Below are 23,187 nucleotides of genomic sequence, written 5' to 3'. Positions count from 1 at the left end.
ATGATTCGGGTCATCTGTCCTATTTGTGTTGTTCTCTTTGCGCTCCTCTTTGTGTGCATGAACGCACGTCCCGACTCACCAGGCCGATCAAGGCGTGCTCCTGCTGCCAAAGTGCGACTGGCAGGTATCAGCCACAGAGAAAATGAGGGACGAGTTGAAGTCCTGCACAACGGGACGTGGGGCACCATATGCGATGACGAGGTCGACATTAAACTTGCTAATGTGGTTTGCAGGGAACTGGGTTTCCAAAGTGGCATAACATGGGCGCACAGTGCCAAGTATGGAGAAGGAGAAGGTGAGTGAATGTCTGTTAAAATACATAAACTGTGATTTCTGAATCACCCAAAAATGAACATTCTGTCATTATTTATTCATGTTGTTCCAAACCTGTATGACTTACTTTCTTTGGTAGATGTTTAGCAGAATGTCTGTGCTGCTCTTTCCCATAAATGAAATGAATGGTAACCAATGGCCATCGAGCGCCAAAAGCGAGTTTTTTAGTGAACTGTCCCTTTATGTGAGTTGAATTACTGAAATAAATGAACTTTTCCACGACATTCTAATTTATTGAGATGCACCTGTATTTTAAAGAGTTGCTGTCTGAATAGCTGAGGTTTAAGAGTTTTAATCTCTGTTATTTTCACATTTAACTGTGGATTATGTGAAAGACTTGAGCACAATTGTGTATGAAGGCTGTATTAAATAGCTGTTTCTCACTAGTGCAAGTGCACAGAGCTACTGTTCTTTACATCGCCTAAATCGCTCCCTGTAATTTCACTTTAAGGCAGCTATAAAGGCAGCCACTAACCCGAAGCATGTATAACACTTAGTTGGCAAGACAACACTGTCATTAAAACTATAACAAACCCTTGAGACAGCTTCACCAGGGCTTTTTTGTAATGCTTTTGATAGTGATGCTTCTGTCCCATATTAACTTGTATTGTGCACATGAAGTCTGCAGACTTCAGCTTTATACCTTTTGCATTATGTACCATTCCTTAAAAAATGTGCTGTTATTACATTTATGGAGCTATTTTTAGTGGCTTGTTCAAAGTAAGAACTCATCCAAAAATTATGTCATTATTTACTCATCCTCATGTCGTGTAGTAGAACACAAAAGAAGTTTTAATACTGATTGCTGTTTTTTTTAGATTAAATTACAGTGATTTGAGACTGAATATTTTAAACTTAAAAAATGAAACTAAAGTACCATAAAAGTATTATAAAATTGATCAATGTAACGTGTGCTGTTTTCCAAGTCTTCCAAACCCATTCAATAACTTTACTGTATGTGATGAACAGACCAAACTGTAAGTCATTGATAATCTTTTTAAAAGTATAGTTCACCCTCAGGTCATCCAAGATTTGGAGAAATTTAGCATTACATGACTTGCTCACCAATGGATCAGTGAATGTGTCCAAACAGCTGCTAAAAACATCACAATAATCCACATGACTCCAGTCCATCAATTAACGTCTTGTGAAGTGAAAAGCTGCATGTTTGTAATATACAAATCGATAATTAAGATGTTGTTAACTTCAAACCATTGCTTCAGACGAAAATGCAAGTCCTCTATCCATAATATTGCTTTCTCTATAGTGAAAAATCTTGTCATCTTGTCTAAATCAGAATAGAAATATACACTAATCACATTCTGTTTACAAGTGAAAACAGTCCAAAACAGTTGGTGGATTTTGATGTGAGAGGACAACAGGGGACGGACTTTTGCACTGGAGGAAGCATTTTCATAGATTATGGATTGATGCCTTTATGATGGATTTGTTTCTTACAAACATGCAGCTTTACACATCACAAGACATTAATTGATGGACTGGAGTCATGTGGGTTACTTGTGGATTATTGTAATGTTTTTATCAGCTGTTTGGACTCTCATTCTGACGGCACCAATTCACTGCAGAGGATCCATTGGGGAGCAAGTGATATAATGCTTAATTTCTTAAAATATGTTCCAATAAATAAGCAGCCACATCTACAACTTGCATGGCCTGAGAGTGAAAAAAGTGAATTTTGGGGTGAACAGTTGCTTTATACAACTCAAGAACCTGATCAGTCTGAAAAGTCTGAAAGTCATTGAGATTTGGAACGACACGAGAGTGAGTAAATGATGACATAATTTTTGCAAATCACAAAATTTTTGGGGTGAACTATCCCTTTAAGACCCATAACTGATGTTTTTATTGTTCCACTGCTTTTGTAACCTGTAACATCTGTCACAGGCCCTATTTGGATGGATAATGTGAGGTGTGAAGGAACGGAGAAAACTCTGAAAGACTGCAAGTCGAACGGGTGGGGTGTTCATGACTGCAAACACTCTGAGGATCTCGGGGTGGTCTGTAGTCCAGAGAGAAGGCTAGACCAAGTGCATCCTGGAGTCACCAGAAGAGGGCACACCATCGCTCTCAGACCAAACGCAGTCACCTCGAACCGTTGGCAGGACATTTACTTCAGTTCAAGGACACCTGCACATCTCAGACAGGGCAATGGACATTCCCAGGATCATACCAGATGGGATCAATTCTCCAGACAGCAGTTTCATAATCCGGTAAACAGAAATAGCAGTAGAGCTGAAATTCTTTTAATACATACATAATACATCTCATCTACATTTTCTTTAAATTTAGATTCATTAAAAATTTCTTTCTACTGTGTACTAAACAATGGCAGATTTTTTCATTTTTGGGTGAACAATTCCAATCGCAGGTTATGCTCATGAGAAAATGTTTTCAACCTTCCTTTAGTCTGTCTTTAAATTTAGATTCATTAAAAATTTCTTTCTACTGTGTACTAAACAATGGCAGATTTTTTCATTTTTGGATGAACAATTCCAATCGCAGGTTATGCTCATGAGAAAATGTTTTCAACCTTCCTTTAGTCTACCAGTAGGGTGAGGATCGAAGAAGTCCGTCTCAAGCCGATCTTGATGGTTACAAAGAAGCACGCCCTTGTTACGGAGGGTGTGGTGGAAGTAAAGCATGCTGGGAGATGGAGACAGGTGTGTGATAAAGGTTGGAGTCTGAACAGCAGCAGAGTTGTGTGTGGGATGCTTGGCTTTCCTGATGCGGAGCAGCCCAACATGAACACCTACAAGTGAGTCCTATGCTTCTAATGAAAAATACAACATGAGCACTGGCATTAGTCTCTGAGGTTTTGGAGAGAATTAGTATTATATTAAAACCTAACATTTTACACTAATTCACTGTTATTGGCCAATGTCAGTTTTGTTTGATTTCATTGTGTTAGTACAGGGCCTCCCAGAGTTTTAACTAACAGCATAAAATCCAGTCCAGACTGCAGCTGATTCTGGCCAAAAACTGCCCACTTGGACAGGAAACGACTGTCTGGCTGGCATGTAGCAGAACAGTAGCAACCAGCTACAGTTTTATTTTTACATGCTGTTTATATAAGGTTAAATACAGGTAAATGTGTGTTAAATGCTACTGTTCAATTTTTTTGGATTTTTAAGATTTTTAAAATATTTTTGAAAGAACATGCTCAAAAAAGTCTCTTATGCTTACTAAAGCTATATTTATTTGATAAAAAACATAGTAAAAACAGCGATATTGTGAAATATTATTGCAATTTAAAATAGCTGTTTTCTATTTTAATATTTTTTTAAATGTAATTTATTCCTGTGATGGCAAAGTTGAATTTTCAGCAGACATTTACTCCAGACTTCAGTGTCACATGATCCTTCAGAATCCTGTCTATATATTTTTTCTTTTTCTTTTTTGTTTGTTTGTCTATTTTGGACTTGCTATGTTTGTTGGACCACACAGGGTGTAGTGATGATGATATTCTAGACAAAGTTCATGTCTAAGCACTGGAAGATGTTTGTCTCTGCATATTGGAAAGTAAAAGATTCAACACCTCTTTTGGTTGGAATAGCACATCTGTTTTCCTTATCTCCATGCAGGCACCTTTCACAAACCTAAACACTTAACCAATGATTAAAAGATCTTTCAAACCTACTGATGCTATCTGGACCTCGGTGTTCCTGAAATGAACAGTCTGTTCAGAACTCTAAGTGAGAAGTCTAATATCCCTTCTGATTGTTATTGGAAAGGGACATCAGTTTAAAGCCTTCAAAGTGTCTGTTGTTGGAAGAAGAGTTTCAGGTTTGTTTAAGGATTTTATTGACCTTGCCACCCTTGACTTTCTCCTGCCTCCTCACAGAATGTTTCCCTGAACAGTGTTTCCAACCAACCTGTACTGTCACAGTGTTGTCTCACTTGGTCAGCTCTTTTATTTATGTAAAGAACAATTTATTGTTGGGAGTTTCTGAACTTTAGCTATTGTTATTAAAAAGGCATTTATGCAGATTGTGTTCTGTGCTTTCAGAGCTCTATCTTTGTAATGGGTTTGTGCATAACAGTTATGGTGCTGTGAATGCAAGCCTACTGGAGCTTGATGCCTATAGATCCATCTTGCGGTGTTGTATAGACAGGATACAGGATATGTGTATTTATAAATCTATTCTAGAGCATAAATACAGGATCAGAGATGACAAGGTCCAGTCCTGCTCTTTTTAGAAATGTTAATTTCTTAGAGCAATTTTGTGCTTATGTTTGTCATCTTTACCTACCTATGTACAGTATTGACCCATCTACCTACCTACCATTTCTTTTTACCTACTTATTCACCTATACACCTACCTACCCATATACAATATTTACCTACCTGCCTATTTTCTTCCCTGTCCTACCTTTCTACCATTCATTTTACCTACCTATCTACCTACCTTCCTACCTAACTACTCGTGCCCACTTACAGTACCTACCCAGAATCTGCCTAGTTATTTTCTTCCCCTCATACCTATCTGCCTATCTTTTACCATCCTATTTATCTACCCACCAACCTACTTAGTTAACTACCTATCTGTCTATTTTTTATCTTCCCACTTACTTACCCACCTACCTATCTTTTTGTTTCTTTTTTTGTATATTTTCACCTACCTAACTACTTATCTAACAATCCATGTAGCTACTTACCTATCCACATATATATATATATATATATATATATATACTTACCTATCAATCTACAGAGTATGCCTACGTCCCTACTCATTTTCTTACCTACATACCCACCTAAATCGTTTTTTTTTTACATTTACATTTCCACTTACCTGTACCTGCCTATCTTTTTACCTACCTAACTAATCTAACAATCAGCCCTACCTAGTTACCTATCTAACTACAGGATCTACCTATCTTTCTACCTAGCTACCTATCTTTTTACCATTATGCCTACTGTATGTACCCACTTAGTTAGCTACCTACCTATCTACCTGTTTTTTTACCTTTCCACTTACCTACCTACCCACCTGCATATCGTTTTAACTTTACCTTTACCTACATACCAACCTGCCCTTTTTGCCTACCCTAACTACTTGCCTAATTATCTAATAATCTGCCTCCCTTACCAGCCTATCTACAGAATCTAGGAGAAACCCTTACTTATTTTCTTCTTATACTACCTACCATTTACAAACCTACTTATCTACCTACCCACCTACTTAGTTAACTATCTGTCTACCCATTTACCTACTTGCCTACCTATTACCTGCTTACATATGTTTGCTTATGTATCTGTCTGCCTGCTAGCTAGTTTTACCTTCTACCTTGCTACAAGCTAATTATCTATATCTATATCTATATCTTATCACATATCTATTTTCCTACTTACCTACCTCCGTTTATTTCTATCTACCTACCTACCTACCTACCTACCTACCTACTTTGGGGAAGTCATGGCCTAATGGTTAGAGAGTCGGACTTGTAACCCAAAGGTTGCGGGTTCGAGTCTCGTACTGGCAGGGATTGTAGGTGGGGGGAGTGAATGTACAGCGCTCTCTTCCACCTTCAATACCACGACTGAGGTGCCCTTGAGCAAGGCACCGACCGAACCACCAACTGCTCCCCGGGCGCCACAGCATAAATGGCTGCCCACTGCTCCGGGTGTGTGTTCACGGTGTGTGTGTGTTCACTGCTGTGTGTGTGCACTTTGGATGGGTTAAATGCAGAGCACTAATTCCAAGTATGGGTCACCATACTTGGCCACATGTCATGTCACGTCACTTTCACTTTCACTTTACTGATCTGTCTACTTGCCTATCTACCTACAATACCTGTCTGTCTGTAGCACATTTTTATTTCATGAACATGAAACCAGCCCTGAGCAGGTTCTCTTGGGTTAGTTAATAATTTGGTTTAAAATAGGTTGCCTAATTGAATAGGCTTACTACCTGCTTTTCACTTTCATTTGTTATTTCCTTTTCATTGTTGCCTCACTTTTTAATTCTCTTATAGGAGGCCGCTGTGGTTCAGAGGCATTTTTTGAGTAACCACACTCACAGCACAGCTATTTCATTCCCATCGTCTGAATGGGCTTTGGCCATGCTGGCATGATGACCCATGTGCTCGTTATAAAAAGCACCACCTTAATCTTATGGGTCTGCGGTCCCCAGCTTTTTTAGTCGTAGGTTTGTGCTGGGGCATTGTAAGTGCCGTACATGCTTTCTGCTGATGATTCCTCTATGATCTATGTCTGCAGTAGCAGAATGTTATGTCCTGATAAATATGCTTGAGCAATTTTCACTTTTTTGTGCTCTTAAAAAAATTCTTACCCAGCAGATAAGACTGTTGACAGGTTAATGCTATCTTTTTTTTTAGGCTTAGTGCCCTTTTCCATGAGAATCCTAATCTTGAGGTCACAGGAACACCTAAGTGAGCTTTTGTTTATGCATGACTCAAAGACATGCCGCAAACAGCAACTTGGAGATGCAGTTTGAACTTAAATTAGAGGTTATAGAGCTAGCTGTGGCTTTCTTGACTTATATCCTAGGGAATCTCTATTTGGCTCCTTCTCGTCTGTAAGCATGCCCAGCACCTGACCTCACCATGTCGTACGTGCATTTTGTTAAGTCTCCACAGAGCACCAGACTTGGCAGTAGCGATCCCTCACGCACCCACTCAGTGTCTCAGAGAATCGTGAGCTGGCCCGCCCTGACACTGCCTCTTCTGGATCCTCCACTGAAGATGCTGTAATTAAATGTTGGGCCACTCAGAAGATTTCCACGTTTCTGGCGAGTAAGGGAAAGACAATTATAGCTGCGGCCTTTGGCTGCTGTGTCAGCAGGACATACACTGTCTGTGTCAATTGAGGAAATTGAAAGACTTAAGTCACAGTTCAGCCTCAGAGATCCTTAGATGAGCATCTAAAGAAATTAAATACAATATTTTTACGAGTCTGATTCTGTCCTTTCAGTCTAAAGCAGTGCCCCAGTCAGACTGTGCACAGAAAGAAAAATCACCTTCTGTATTTATGAAGTTTGTACTGTGATATTTGGCTCAGTGTCATTTAATGGCAGGCTTTAAACTTTGTATTTTCATTCCATTGAGTATCACATTTAGGGGTCAAACACCATAATCAGCTAAATATGTTCAAGTTTAGGGCACTGGCATTCAGTGGAGTAGTGTGAGAGATTTTTCATTATTTGCATGATTTGTATTATTATTATATCTCATATATTGTACAGGGTGAGACAAAATACTTTTTCTTCTGATCAAAGGCGATGGCCAAATATATGATTAGCAAACAAAACACGAAATAATTGCTAAGGCTATTTATGTATCCTAAATTTTCATACTTTTTACAGAATTTTGCAAAAAATTAACCAAAATCACCTTTGTGTTTTTCACACATCATGAGTCTCAGAATCTCAAACATACTTTTTACTGACACTGTTGTCTCAAGTCCATAACTATTAAATAAAACTGTAAGAAGACTCTTTTTTTATATAGTGTAAATATTTTTAAATAGAAATAAATAAAAGGGCCTGCTGAAAGTTTTTAAAAAGTGTAAAAAAAGAAAAAAAAACTTGCATCATTAATATTGTATTATGTAATGTCTATTGAGATTGGTCCTTCTTCTGTGAGATATTTAGTATATATTCACACTATATCACAGATTAAAGTGCCCAATTGCTTAATAAATGCTTAAACAGCATGTTTCGTAAGATGTACTGAGAGAGAAAGACCTGTGTGTGTATGTGTATAGATTAATGCTTAAAACAGTGGCATGATTGTTGTCTCCAAACAGACCAACCCTCTCTATCATTAAGTTTTCTTGGTTCAGCAGTAAACCAAGGGTGGAACTCTTGGACTAATTACATGAGCAGGTGGGTATTTCAGTGCCAGCAACTGTAAGAACAAATGAAAAAACAGACTGTTATTGTCTAAAGTATCTCTTCACATTCAGAGTGGCACATTTGATATATAAATGTGCAACTTGATTTATAAATTAAGAATAAAAATAATTAAACATTCTATATATCAAATAATTTTTTTTGTTTATTTATTGGCATTAATAATAACTTTAAGCAAGGGTGTAGGTTTGATTTTGGCATGGGGACATAACAGCATAATGACAACAGACATTTAATTGTTTGGTCAAACGTATTGCTAGAGATAGTTTAGTAGTTGCTGGATATTGGTTGGGACATGTCATAGTGTCCCTACTAAAGGAAGATGTCAAACAACAGATTAATGAGTTACTCCAAATTTCACAAAAAATGTTTATGGACATTATTATTATATAAGTTGGACATTAAAGTGAGTTGCTGTTTTTGTCACTCTTCTGATGAAGATGTCATTCACTTGTTTGCCAATGTACCCACGCAGAGAAGATTTTTTGGTCAGATTTTTTAAAATGTTCATCCAATCTCATTTTGGAAGTGACGTTTCTTTGGTTTGTTTGACTACTCAAAAAGGGAATGTGAGTGTTTCCTGCTAGCTAAATTTCACATAACATAAACAAAAATCTGGCTCTAAAAAAAAACACACACACGGTTAGCCTATAGTTAAACCATGGCAACCACAAATGAACCATGGTTTTGCTACACTAACCATAGTTTAACCATGGCTCTGATTATACAAAAAAAAAACATGGTTAGGCCTACTACACTTTTACTATAATACAGCCATGGTTAATTTTCTTAAGGGATTTGTATTTGTGTATACTTTCTTTTTTTGTTTTTGTTTAGTTTTTTATAACTGTGCTGTCCTAATGGTTTGATGTTTTGTACTGTTAAAAAATAAATAAGAAAAAAGATTCGCGATATGCACTCCGAAGTCCCGATCTGAATCAAATGATTCACAAACCCGCTTCGAACCAAATCAAATGATTCGTGATGCGCGATCCGATTGGAGCGCTTCGAAACAGTGAATCAGCGACGCAATGGTTAACTGATTCAGAGTTTCGAAAAGCTCTGTTTCACCCGGTGCGTTCCAAAAGGGATATAGCGCCCTACGAAGGGCACTTCGGAGTGAAAACAATCATGGCCGCCATATTGAAGGGTCGTTCCAAACTGAAGTGCTCAAAACTGGCCACTTCAAGAAACATCCAAAATATTTTATTGGGTCATTAAACTGGAGATTCCACGCAGCATTTGAATTTGGTTTCTTTTCTGTTGACTGATATTCTCATTTGAAATTCATTGTTAAAGCGGCTCCATCAGGAGAATATTTCGAAAGTTTCCTATTTTGAAAGTCCATTTAAGTAGACATTTGATAAACTATTTTGTAAGTGCAGTCAGAAAAACAGATTCAGCAAAATCAGAGTGTATTAAACACACATCCAGTGGGTTACCAGGCCAAATCTTCCATAACTACCACATTTAGTTGGACAGACGGTGATGATGACAGTGATGATACCATGTGTCACTGTGATGACAGGTGCATTATTGAGGGTAGGTGTTCTTGGGTGGATCTCTCTTTCTCTGTCTCTCTGTTATTTTGAGTATAAGTTTGTCTCAGTTTGTTTTTTGGGAAGTTTTGCTGTGCCGTTCTGGAATGCCAATATGCCAGTGGAAATATCTGTTTATAGAATGTACATATTTGAAAGTCAGTTTAGTGGTAGATTAAGTTAAAACATATGTGTGAGTTCTTTTGAAGTCTGTGGGCCATACATTTTTATTATTATATAACAGCTATGTAAATGAATGAAACTTTGGAGTGCTGATTGTTGCATTTTCTTAAATAAAGACACAAATGTAAATGAAGATCTGGTACAGTGAGTTTTTACTGTAATTACCTGCTAATGACAAAACCTCACGTGGCCTATGGCTTTCTGTAAAATTATATTGTTTTATTGCCAGTGTAATATTGTTATTTTTGCTGGTTAGTCTGGGGGAACAGCACCATAAATTGGACATTTTTTCCCAGCTTTTTTTCAACTTTTAAAATGTTCTTTCTTTTCATTTACAGAAAAATATGGGATAAGAAAGTCAAGGATTCAACAACCAGGTGAATTCAGTTGACTCTTCTTTGGCAAATATCTACATGCATACTAAAACATTTTTCTTTACCATCCATCAGAACATCTTCTTGTACTCTTAATTTAACTCTTAATGTAGTATTGCTCCTGTGACCTATAATGTCTCCTAGATTGAGTCAGATGACCAAGAAGAAGGGATTCTGGGTTGAGAAAGTACATTGTATGGGCACAGAGCCCAGCCTGGCGGAGTGCCAAACCCAGCTGTCAATCCCTCGAAGCCCCGGCCCCTGTAAAAACGGACGCCATGCAGTGGCCCGCTGTGTCCCAGGACCACAGTTTGCTCGTATGTCCTCTGGCAGACCCCAAGCACCTCACCCTGCAGAGGTAATCCTAAAAACATTTGGTTATTTTTGGATGAATTGACTGGCTATTATTAAGGGTGGATTTGACCATTTAGTATGCAATGAACTGACGTAAGGGTGGATTTGACCGCTTAGTGTATAATGTTATATATGTATATATATAACATTTACAATATATTTTTAAATGTTTGTATTTTATCAGAATAACTAATTTGTCCCCAATCATCATCATTACATTTTAATGGGTAATACTGAATAGATAACTTAAAAAAATAGAATAAGAAAACACTAAAAAACAATATAATTACCATAATAAAATTTGACCCTCATTATGCTATTATTGGAATTAAAATATCATGCTTTCAAAAAAGCTTTAAAGAAAATATAATGTTCCTGGCACAAAACATGCCAGTATAAACTATAAATAATATGGTGAGGCACAATGATTTTTGCCTTTTTGCGCTGATCTTCAACCCTATAATGTTCATCCCTGATGTTTTGAATGTAACAGAACTGGCATAGACACTATCTCTAATACTTTTATTCGGCAAGGGTGCATTAAATTGATCAAAAGGGACAGTAAAGACTTTTAAATTGTTACAAAAGATTTCTGTTTCAAATAAATGCTGCACTTTTAAACTTTATATTCATCAAATAATCTTGAAAAAATGTATCATGGTTTCCACAAAGTTCAACATTGATGACAATATTAAGAAATGTTTCATGGGCACCAAATCAGCACCTTAGTATCATTTCCAAAGGATCATGTGACGCTGAAGACTAGAGTAATAATGCTGAAAATTCAGCTTTTCCACATTATTAAATTACATTTTAAAATATATTAAAGTAGAAAACACTGTTATGGGGTTAAACTAATGTAAGCTTAGTATTTTGCAAAGCTGTAACCACATATTTAGGGTTGGGGCTAATATTACATTAGAATCAACCTATTAAACATAAAAACATATTTGTTGACCACTAATCTGAAGATTGGGGAAGACATGCACCTCACTGGTGCTCCCCAAATGTCTGTTGTGGTTATAACCCTGGTGCTTTGGGCCTGAGATGGAAAAATATGATTTCTTGAAAGTAACCTTGTCAGTCTTTTTTCTCCTCTCATAGCTGTCAGTGCGTCTGAAGGCCGGACCACATCTGGGAGAAGGAAGAGTCGAGGTTCTCCGTGAGGGAAAGTGGGGAACTGTGGTTGACCACCGGTGGGACCGGATCTCAGCCAGTGTGGTGTGCAGAGAGCTGGGCTTCGGCACTGCCAAAGAGGCTCTTACCGGAGCATACATGGGTCAAGGTGAGAATTAGTTTAAGCTTGAAGGATCCCAGTAGGATCAACACGAGGGCAAGTAAAAGACAGAATTGTCATTTTTTGATTACCTGTTCCTTTAATGTGCTTTGAGTCAATATGGTGTTTATAGGAAGAAGGTGATTCAGAACTACGAACATGATTATGATCATACTGAGTCTGCCACATGATTCCACAGTAGTCTGAGTCCGAGTTTAATTTGTAAGCTCTGCTCATCTGTGGGATACGCCTGTCTGCAGCTGAATATGAAAGCAGTCAGAGATTATGTTTTACATTATGCGATATCACACTCTTCAGGACAGGTGCAAAACATGAATTCAAAGTCAGTGATGATGCTTTAAACCAAGGAGATTTCCCTGAACTTTCAGTGGCTCAGATCCACACTGCATGTGAGTTTACTTTGGCTGAGTGAAACAACGCACACTGGTGATCTGTATTCCAAGAGGCATTGGTCCACTCTGACAAGATGGGATAATTGCTCTGCCAAAGAGAAGTGATGACAGTAGCTATTTATTGAAGACTTCCCAATATCACTTTGATGAAAAACGGAGCTGCAATGTTGTTTAAAGAAAGGAAGTGAAAAGAGGTTTGACTCATAGATGATGTTTTATCAGGTGCCACCGTTCAAAGAAGCGAAATAATGAAATGTTGATTTATGGATAATGATGATTTTAGGTTTTTCTGTTATTTTGAAATATAAGCTTTATTACACCAGTAGTGACCCATATGAGAGTCCAGACACTTGAAATGAACCTGCATAAGGTTGACGCATTCAATAATCCAGTCATGGTCTCAGTTTAACATTCATCAAGTGTCAAATATTGTAAATGCAAACAGGCTTTGATGTGTTACTTGCCTGTTGGCTGATAATTTTATTAGAAATGACACTTTTAAAATTCAGTTTAAAGCAACCAGAATACCTGTTAGTTTGAACAACGTTTAAAGGGATAGTACACCCAAAAATGAAAATTACCCCATGATTTACTCGCCCTCAAGCCATCCTAGGTGTATATGACTTTCTTCTTTCAGACGAATACAATCAGAGTTAATAAAAAAAAAAATGTCCTGGCTCTTCCGAACTTATAATGGCAGTGAATGGGTGTCGAAATTTTGAAGCCCAAAAAAATGCATCTATCCATGGTAAATAGTGCTCCACACGGCTCCGGGGGGTTAATAAAGGTCTTCTGAAGCGAGAAAAATATCCATATTTAAAACTTTATAAACTGTAATCTCTAGCTTCTGCTAACTGTCATATACGCATTCACGAGAGAGTGGCGTTCCAGCAGATGACGTAGGACATAAGCATGATTCCACTTGCTGATTTTTGATTTCAGCCATTTGGATGTAGAAGTAGCAGGAATAGAGATCAAAGCTTATGGTTTCTGTACGTCCGTAGCGTTGAGGTCTTTAGGCATATTTATTGATGTGTATAATTTTCCTAGTGCAGCCGAGGCCACAAAAACATATAGTGAGTGAAGAGAGACACAAATTAGCGTTTCAATGACAGAACAGAGCTGGACTGTTTGGGACAGGCGGTAAAAATAGGAAATCTGTTGAGATGGGTTACATGCACCAGACTGTGGTAACCACATTTAGAAATGATCCTGAATAATGGTGCTGGTATAGTGTTCATTGCACTGCCTAATTTTCCAGACATTTAATATAACATAAAGTGATAGTTCATCCAAAACTGAAACCTCACGTCATTCCAAACCTGCTTTCTTTCTTCTGTGGAACATAAAATAATATTTTTTTAAGAAAGTTGGGGTCCAAACAATATGGACACCAATGGACTTTCATTTAAAAGAAAAATGTTTTTCAAAATATCTCATTTTATGTTCCACAGAAGAAAAAAAGTCATACAGTTTTGAAAATATCTGACAATTCTGTCATTATTTACTCTCAATTATGGATCATGAACTATCCCTTTAATGTGCTTAGTGGTGGAAACAAACTAGAAGATGGATTGTCATTGTGACTGTATTGTGGAGCAGATTCTCACAGTGGATTTTTTCCCCCAAAAATGGTTTTATCCAGTTTGATCATAGAGTTAGCATGAACTGTACATGATAAAGTAGATCTTTTAAAGCCAATGCAGCATGAAGCAATGCATTCTGTTGAGATGTTCTGATGCCTTACCTCCAAGTAAGATGAACCTATCTTTCCTGAAGTTCCAAGATGATTTAATGTCTTGAGATTTGTTTGAATGCTGTATCAGCCGATTTTACTTCAGTTAGACACTATAGGTGAGGAATTTCAAGTCACATTCACACTTTGCAGGCAAAACGTATAAGCATATAAACTTTATTTTTGTATGCAATACACACTGAGTTTTTTTAACTCTGGCTTCGAACTGATGCTGACATTGCACTTGGCTGAGAGAAATATTTCTTATATAGCAACTTAATCTGCTCCTAAAATAGGGATTATAGTCATCTCATGAAAGGAAAGCACCATTAATGCGGAATATATATGTTGTTTTATTTAAGGGAGAAAAAAATGTCAATTTTCCGTAAACCACACTAGTGAAACTGTTTACTGCAGTCGGTCACAGAACCACTCCCTTTCCCTCAGCCACTTCTGGACTACTTAGTCTTTGCTTCTATTTTTCTGTTATTTACTTGCCTTTTTGAGCATACGCTGTTTTTTATTTATACTGAGACTTATATTTAAGTTTTAATTTTTTTCAGCTAAAATGCATTAGTTGATCAAAAGTGACAGTAAGCACTATACAAATATGACAGTAAACACTAACATTTATAATGTTTTTTTTTTTCTTTCAGTGAGTCTTAAAGGAACACTCCACTATTTTTGAAAATAGGCTCATTTTCCAACTCCCCTAGAGTTAAACAGTTGAGTTTTACCGTTTTCGAATCCATTCAGCCGATCTCCAGGTCTGGCGGTAGCACTTTTAGCTGTAGCTTAGCATAGATAATTGAATCTGATTAGACCGTTAGCATCTTGCTCAAAAAATGACCAAAGAGTTTCTATATTTTTCCTATTTAAAATTTGACTCTTCTGTAGTTACATTGTGTACTAAGACCGACGGAAAATGAAAAGTTGCGATTTTCTTGGCCGATATAGCTAGGAACTATACTCTCATTCTGGTGTAATAAGCAAGGAACTTTGCTGCCGTACCATGGGTGCAGCAGGCGCAATGATATTACGCAGCGCCTGAAAATAGTCCCCAGCACGCTCCCTGTGCTAGAAAATCGCAACTTTTCATTTTCCGTTGGTCTTAGTACGCAATGTAACTACAGAAGAGTCAAGTTTTAAATAGGAAAAATATAGAAACTCTTTGGTCATTTTTGAGCGAGATGCTAACGGTCTAATCAGATTCAATGATCTATGCTAAGCTACAGCTAAAAGTGCTACCGCCAGACCTGGAGATCGGCTGAATGGATTCGAAAATGGTAAAACTCAACTGTTTAACTCTAGGGGAGTTGGAAAATGAGCCTATTTTCAAAAATAGTGGAGTGTTCCTTTAACTTTCATGTTCGACCCCTTATCTTTGATTACATTCTAGATTATATGTAATATTCTCTTTGATGGAACATTTTCATACTAACCCTCAGGGTTTTATCTCTAGCAATTTGCTTCCCTGAAGCGAGGCCGAATAGGGTGCTGTGTTTGCTTTTTGGTTTGTCATTTTTGTTTCAAAACTAAACAGCTCGTCATGATTTCTTTGCTTTGGTAGAAATAGGACTTTTTGAACTTAGCCGAGCGCAGTGCAGTAGCACATAACCACAGTTTTTTCCACAGCAGTTCATGCAGCTTTCTGTTTCATTTACCCAGAATTTCCCCAGCATGTTTTTCTGAGATGGGGAAAAACTATATAATTACTCTCATACTAATGTTGCTGTGGTATATTTATGCAGTGTAGTGGATTTCACATTCTTGTGAGATTCAAATCTGAAGTTTTAGCACAATGCTCACGTTAGGCTCTGACTAAAGGCTAAAACGACCAATGTATTTATATCACAGTAAACAAGATGGAAATGAACTGTGACATCTGATATGCAGTCAAGCTCTTTTATATCCATAGAACTTCAAGAATGTGATCATAATGATTTCACAAAATAAACGCACACCTCTGAATCTGAACAGACTCATGTGTGGCCTTCTGGTGAATGATGATGAATTCTGCTTTAACACTAAACTCTCAGAAAAAAAGAGAGCAGTCACTGGGGTGAAGAAACAAAAGCTTAAAGGTACATCTTTGGAACACATTAACCCCTAAATGGTACATTTCAATGTTTTAGTATATTAAGAGTGCTGGGTCATAACTGATTACATGTATTATGGATTATGTAATCAGATTCCAAAAATTAAGTACTTGTAATTAGATTATATTACATATAAATGCTTAATTTGTATGAATACTCAGATTACAGTTACTTTTTTTTTATAGATTACGTTATTACATATAATTCACACAATAGCAGTAAATTATTCATAATTTGATTTGCCCTAATTCTTCTCTCTCACTTAACTTTTCTTTTCTAAAATTCTTCTGCTTTTATACATTTGGAAAGACTTCTAGCTTTTCATCATCTCACTGTAAACCCTCTGTAGTTCATTCATAAACCCCAGTTTGGGAAACCCTGGCATAATATAATGTTTAATACACTTCACAATGTTGATAACAAAGAATGGAATATATTTTAGGTCAAAATGAATCTAAAAGTAATCAAAAAGTAGTCCGAATACATTGCCTAATGTGTGTAATCCAATAGACAATAGACAATACAAGCTATAATTTATGTAATGTAATTTGTAATCAGCAATGGACTACAATTTGTAAGTAATATAACCAGCACTACATATTAGGACCTTAGCACTTGAAGTATACATATTAGTACCATTTGAAAGGTACCGCCCCAATGACAGTTTTGAGTGTTCATATCATTTAGAATGTTCCATAATGATAAATTATTAAATTACACAGTAATGTGATTGAGTTATGGAATGGAAACAGACAGATCCTCTATAGATTTACATCAGTAAAGAACAAGATTTAGTCTGCAAAAATGGTGAACAGCGTTTTTTTTTAATGTTTAGGAAAGGGTCGGTTAGAAAGTATCTAGTGTTCTCTGTGGCTGAAAGTACTCAAACAGGCTGAGTGTTTGTTATTTTGTTTTATATTTGAGACTTTTCACTTGTGAAGCCTTGTGAAGACATTTACTGTTTGTTTGTTTGTTTGTTTTACAGGGACGGGGCCGATCCACATGAACTCCGTGCAGTGCACTGGCACAGAGCGCTCTATTTTGGATTGTTACTTCCAGGAAGTCCCTCCCTTGACATTCAAACACAGCCAGGATGCTTCTGTCAAATGTTATGTTCCTAAGACAGGCATGGAGACTATGGTGAGCAAAATGATTACAGTTTACTCTGATATGATTCTACATGCTGTGAAAAATATGATGACTCCTATCCGTCATGCTATCTGTACAGTAGCCCCCCCAAAATATTTGGACATTTAAGCCACACTTAAAAAGTATTTGTATTATATGATGCATTATATAGAATTGTTTTTTATAAATATACAGACAGCTGTATTAGCATTAAATTAAATTTATTTTAAATAAATATGCAGATTTTAAATGTCTTTTCATTTAGTGCATTATATAGCATTTATTTAAAATAAATATACAGACTTAAAAGTTTTTTTTGTTAAATGATGCATTATATGGAAATTATTTAGAATAAATATACAGGATTATAAAGTATTTGCTTTATATTATGCATATTTAAAATGGCTTGCATTTAGTACATTATATGGCATTTATTTAATTATATGGCATTAAGATTTAAATGTCTTTGCATTATATAATGCATTATTTCCTGTGTGATAGTCCATCATTAAAGTTTTTGTATTTTTGGGGCCTAGGCGTGCCGACTTTTTTCTGTTTTCATTACAGTGCATTATATTGAAATTATTTGTAATAATTTCTGGCCCTCGATCATGATTGGTCGAGTCACCCGAAATGTACTGTTAGTCATGGCTTCTTGGAGATTATTGCTTTATTTTTTATATGGAATTTATTTGATATATACACACTTAATCCATCAAACATCACTTTAAAACTAGTTTGTTAAACTTAATTACAAAAAAAAAATGGCTGAAAGTAAGTTCTGAGAAAAGCTCTAGCATCATTGTTTACAGATTATGCAATGCAGTGGCGTTTAGACATTTTTAAATGTGAGTTAAGTGGCCAAAAGTGTTCAAATACTGTATGTGTAGTTTTGATGTCTGTGAGCGTGTTTGCGTTTTAGGTGCGGTTGGCGGGGGGCAGGGACCCGGCTGAGGGTCGTGTGGAGGTGCTCATGGAAGTGGGGGGCAGAAAGCGTTGGGGGACGATTTGCAGTGAGAACTGGGGAATAAATGAAGCCATGGTGGTATGCAGGCAGCTGGGCTTTGGTTTCGCCACACGTGCCCATCAGGTGAGACTGCCGAAGAATGTTGTGTTTTCCAGTAATATCGCTCTGAATATGTCTCTTGTCTCATTTGCTTTGGTTGCCTCAGTCTGTGTGCATTTGAGAGCTCATGTTTAGGGGGCAGGGTATTTCTAGGCAAAGTCGGTGTTATACAGTAGTTGTTTTGTGGAGGTATAGAGGTGGGACAGGTTAACGGTAAACTGTGTATTTTCAGACAGAATTGCAGGTACATTTTGTATGCATCCTGCACATACTTCAACTGTTTCAAGCAATACTTGAGAACAGGAATCAAGACTATTATACTTTCAGGGCACAGTGCTTACCTTAATACTGTCTCTGTACGACATGTGCAGTGCTGTACTGCTTATGAAGCAAATCTCATAAAGAAATCATCATACTTTTCATAAAGAAAATTAAGCCTGTTTATTTTTAGCATTGAATTTTATACTGATATTCATTAAACTTAATGTGGAAAAAATATCATAAAAAATCGAACGGAATCACCTAATCTGCATAGATTCATATATCATAAATAAAATATGATATAAGTAATAATAAATATAAATAATATATTCAGTACAAATTCAGTTAAGTTTTTTCATGATAATTGGAAAATTAATGTGTTTTATTGTCATAAAAATAATGTCACAATGAAAAAAATATATAACCGGATTACCTTATTTATGGTAATAAGCTCTAATAGGCTTATATTGACCTAAATTAGGCCAATATAAAGATAAATTAATTAAATTAGGCCAATACACACACACACACACACACACATTTATCTTTATATTGGCCTAATTTAATTATTAATCAATGAATTATTATTATTATTAATTAGCAAAATATTATGGTTAATTAACACATTTATTACACAAATAAAAATAAAACAATTGATTAAATATTTAAATAACAAATTCTCAATTAAAACAGTTTTAGACTCATCGTAACATGAACTAGAGTGCATATCAACTTCCTAAAAAGTATTTCATGTCAAATACCCTAATAGTAAAATCTGTACTATACTGTACTGTACTGTACTGTACTATACTATACTATACTATACTATACTAATATTACTATTATTACTATACAATAAATACATTTGTATATTACTACTTCATATGGAGACAAATAAGATGTGGCCTTCCTGTGTATAGGACACATATTACTGGCAAGGTGACCCTGTGGCAGAAGAAGTGTTGTTGAGTGGGACTCACTGTGTGGGAACAGAAATGTCCATCCAGCAGTGCCGTCGAAATAGTTACATCCACTGCCCTCGAGGAGGTGGAGCTAAAGCAGCGGGCGTCACCTGTTCTGAAAGTAAGTGATTGGAATGACAAAATCTAATGCGCATTATAATTTTATCTGCACTGAATGATCCAAATGAATGAATCAACATCCTGTTTTAGCGGCACCTGACCTGGTTTTGGATGCACAGCTCGTGCAGGAGAGCGCTTACCTGGAAGACAGGCCTCTGCACCTGCTCACCTGTGCGCATGAGGAGAACTGTCTCTCCTCCTCTGCCAGACGTATGCAGTGGCCGTACGGGCACCGCCGTCTTCTGCGTTTCTCCTCCCGTATCATGAACTTGGGCAGAGCTGACTTCCGTCCACGAGCCTCAAGAGAGTCCTGGACCTGGCACCAGTGCCACAGGTGAGGCTTTTCTTCTTTCTTCAGTTTTGATGTGTATACAGAATGAAACAGTAGCCTGAGTGCTGCTAGACAAGTATTGTTTAGTTTAGTCATCTTGTTTTATAAAAAGGTCCCCTTGTTGAGTGCATGTTGCAAAGTAGAACCCAAGACCTTCTGTTAAAAAAAAAATAATAATTCTACAATGAATTCATGGTGTTTCAGTGCAAAAATCTACATCTTATTCACTGGCTACCTGAAATCCAGTTTAACCAGGTGCTTAATGCACTCAAATAGCGCTGTGCAGTGAGTATTTAAATGAAGTTATTGTTAAAACATTTTTATGTTATTATGTTAATATTTTATCATATTATATACTTAATTATTAATTTAAATAATTTTTAAACAACTTTTTATTAATATTTGTATTATTATTTTTATATATATCCAGACATACGTTGTAGTACAGCGCACATTCAGTAAGCGAGACAATTCAGGTTATTATTATTATTATCTTGTATTTGTCACGCTACTCTGTGTTAAAACGCACAAAGAAGATGATGAAGGTTTAGAAAGTTTTTAATCCAACACACAGGTAATTCACAAACACAGGGTAGAGTTGACGAGACTGAACAAAATGAACTGAAACAGAGAGAACTTAAATACAGGTGATAATGAAGTGATTAATGAGTGCACAAATGAACATAAGTTGAACATGAGTGTCCGTGACAACAAACAAACTAAGGGTGCTTTCACACTTGGCCCGTTGTTTCGGAAACTTTGCAAAAAAAAAAAAAAAAAACAACAGCCCGCAAAGCTGTTGTCGTTCCATCCTAACGGATGACAGCCGTGACAGCTAAATGGAATCCCAGAAAATAAACCGTGGAACTTTGACCAATGAGAACAGTTTACTCGCGCGTGACTTGTATTAACAAATTTGGTCCGTTTAGAAACTTTGCCGTGTGAAAGCGAACCGCACCAAGAATAAAAAGCAACATTGTAATAATTTTAATCCCTGTTTCAGAACAAAGCAATCGATCAACAGGTGTGAAAGCACCCTAAGGCAAATGGTGATGAAACACAGAGTCCAAACTAACAGAAACCATGACAGAACGCCCCCTCCCAGAAGGCGTGACCCCGTGCCGTGAAGACAAGGAGGCGAGGATGAGGAGGTGGCACAGGGATGGTGAAAGGGGCTGGCAAAGGGATGGCACACACAGGCAAAAGGATGCAGGAGGAGGCTTGGGAGGAGGATGAACAGCAAAGCCCAGGGTGGTGATGATGGAGGTGAAAGCCAGGGAGAGCCCTTGAGCAGGGGCATGATGGCAGGTGCCCAGTTCACAGCCAGAACGGTGCTCCATGGCGGCGCTGATGGAGGGAGGAGCCAAGGCATAATAGGAACACACGCCGCCATGGGGACAACTGGAGGCGGCGACGGCGATTGAGGTGGAGCCCACCGCGCAGACAGAGAGCCGAAGAGGTGGAGCGATGCCGAGGATCCAGACGGCCACGACGGAGCCGTAGCGATGATGGCCCGAGATATAGGTAGGGATCCGGAGGCCAGAGGGCGAGCTGGAGTGACCAAGGAAGGAGGCGGAGCCTGAGGGTGGGAGGAGCGGGCCGTAGCCAAAGGGGTGGAGGGCCAGAGACCAGCGGACGGCTTGCAAGTCCGCAGCAGAGGCTTGGCGAGGTCCGACTCGGGTGGAGCCGACTGACTGAGGGAGCCCGGCGAGGCCGAATGGATGATGGTCGACGCTGGAATCGAGGGTGGGATGAATGCAGGCACAGGAGTCTGGACGGGTGGAGCGGAGCTATTTGAGACCGGAAGAGGAGGTGCCCCTAAAAAATAAGTGGTGTGACATGTAGCCAAGTATGGTGTCCCATACTCAGAATTTGTGCTCTGCATTTAACCCATCCAAGAGCACACACACACAGTAGTGAGTAGTGAACAGACACCCGGAGCAGCCAATTTTTGCTGTGGTGCCCAGGGAGCAGTGGGGGGTTCAGTACCTTGCTCAAGGGTCTCACCTCAGTCATGGTATTGAGGGTGGAAGAGAGCACTGGTCATTCACTCCCCCCACCTACAATCCCTGCCGATACCAAGACTTGAATCCATGACCTTTGGGTTATAAGTCCGACTCGCTAACCATTAGGCCACGACTGCCCCAAAGGCCATAACTGCATCATTGATTCAGTGATGTCATCATCCAGCTGTCCCCAACTAAGCAAGCCAAAGGCAACAGTGGCAAGGAACCAAAGCTCCATCGGTGAAAGAAATGGAGAAAAAAAAAACCTTGAGAGAAACCAGGCTCAGTCGGGGGGCCAGTTCTCCCCTGGCTAGAAGAAACTAGCATGGTGTGGTTTAATTCCTGGCTGCAACACAAGTCAGAATGTGCAGAGGACTCATCTGGTTCTCATGGTCTTGTGCCGATGGCTGTCTAGTTGATGAGGTCTTCACAGGGGATCTGTCTCTAGGGCTCATCTAGTTACTGGACTGGATACGGACTGGATTTGGGTGGCTACGGTGACCTTGGAATAAGAATGAAACAGATTAATATTAGCGTAGATTCCATTCTTCTTATGATGTAACAAGTACATCGGGTGTTATGGGAAATTTTCTTGGTTCCGGTTGACCTAATTAATGCAGCCTAACAAACCTTTAATAGATTTGAATTATAGAAATGTGATAGTGTGTTATATGTAAAACAGGTTAAAGAGATGGGTCTTTAATCTAGATTTAAACTGGCAGAGCGTGTCTGCCTCCCAAACAGTGTTAGGTAGATTGTTCCAGAGTTTGGGTGCTAAATAGGAAAAGGATCTGCCATCCGCACGTAGGGTTGGGCCGATAGACGATGCCATCGTCCATCGCCGATGGCTGACAGACATCACGATGTTGAGCACTGGTAGGTACTGCCGCTACCACACATTTTACAAGATTAGATATTTGTCAGTGGTGCTCAGTATCTGCAAATCATTCGCCATTGTCCTATCAGTCATCTCTCCTTACTCTGTTTATGTGGTAAGTGAACTTTCATGTACTGTAATGTAACAGTCTACCGCTAGCAAGCGACTAACCATGTCCATTTAGTGCCTCTGTAGAACGCGTTATTTGTTTTCCGTGCCTTTCTGCATACGGGTTC

General features: G+C 38.0%; 1 protein-coding gene across 1 annotated transcript in view; it reads left to right on the top strand.

The window, feature by feature from the left end:
- Positions 1–23,187, top strand: part of LOC107702733 (lysyl oxidase homolog 4-like) — a 27,770-nt gene continuing 4,583 nt past the window's right edge. The window contains exons 1-10 of the mRNA XM_016505137.1: positions 1–295; positions 2,239–2,564; positions 2,895–3,109; positions 10,288–10,326; positions 10,468–10,681; positions 11,782–11,962; positions 17,186–17,340; positions 18,251–18,418; positions 19,576–19,738; positions 19,828–20,071. Coding sequence (XP_016360623.1) covers positions 1–295; positions 2,239–2,564; positions 2,895–3,109; positions 10,288–10,326; positions 10,468–10,681; positions 11,782–11,962; positions 17,186–17,340; positions 18,251–18,418; positions 19,576–19,738; positions 19,828–20,071 — 2,000 coding nt within the window. The remainder of the gene's footprint in view (positions 296–2,238; positions 2,565–2,894; positions 3,110–10,287; positions 10,327–10,467; positions 10,682–11,781; positions 11,963–17,185; positions 17,341–18,250; positions 18,419–19,575; positions 19,739–19,827; positions 20,072–23,187) is intronic.

This window comes from Sinocyclocheilus anshuiensis, unplaced genomic scaffold, assembly GCF_001515605.1.
Source record: "Sinocyclocheilus anshuiensis isolate Anshui unplaced genomic scaffold, SAMN03320099.WGS_v1.1 scaffold843, whole genome shotgun sequence".
Classification (NCBI taxonomy): domain Eukaryota; kingdom Metazoa; phylum Chordata; class Actinopteri; order Cypriniformes; family Cyprinidae; genus Sinocyclocheilus; species Sinocyclocheilus anshuiensis.
The sequence above is the reverse complement of the archived record's forward strand: the minus strand, read 5'-3'. Positions and strand labels throughout refer to the sequence as shown.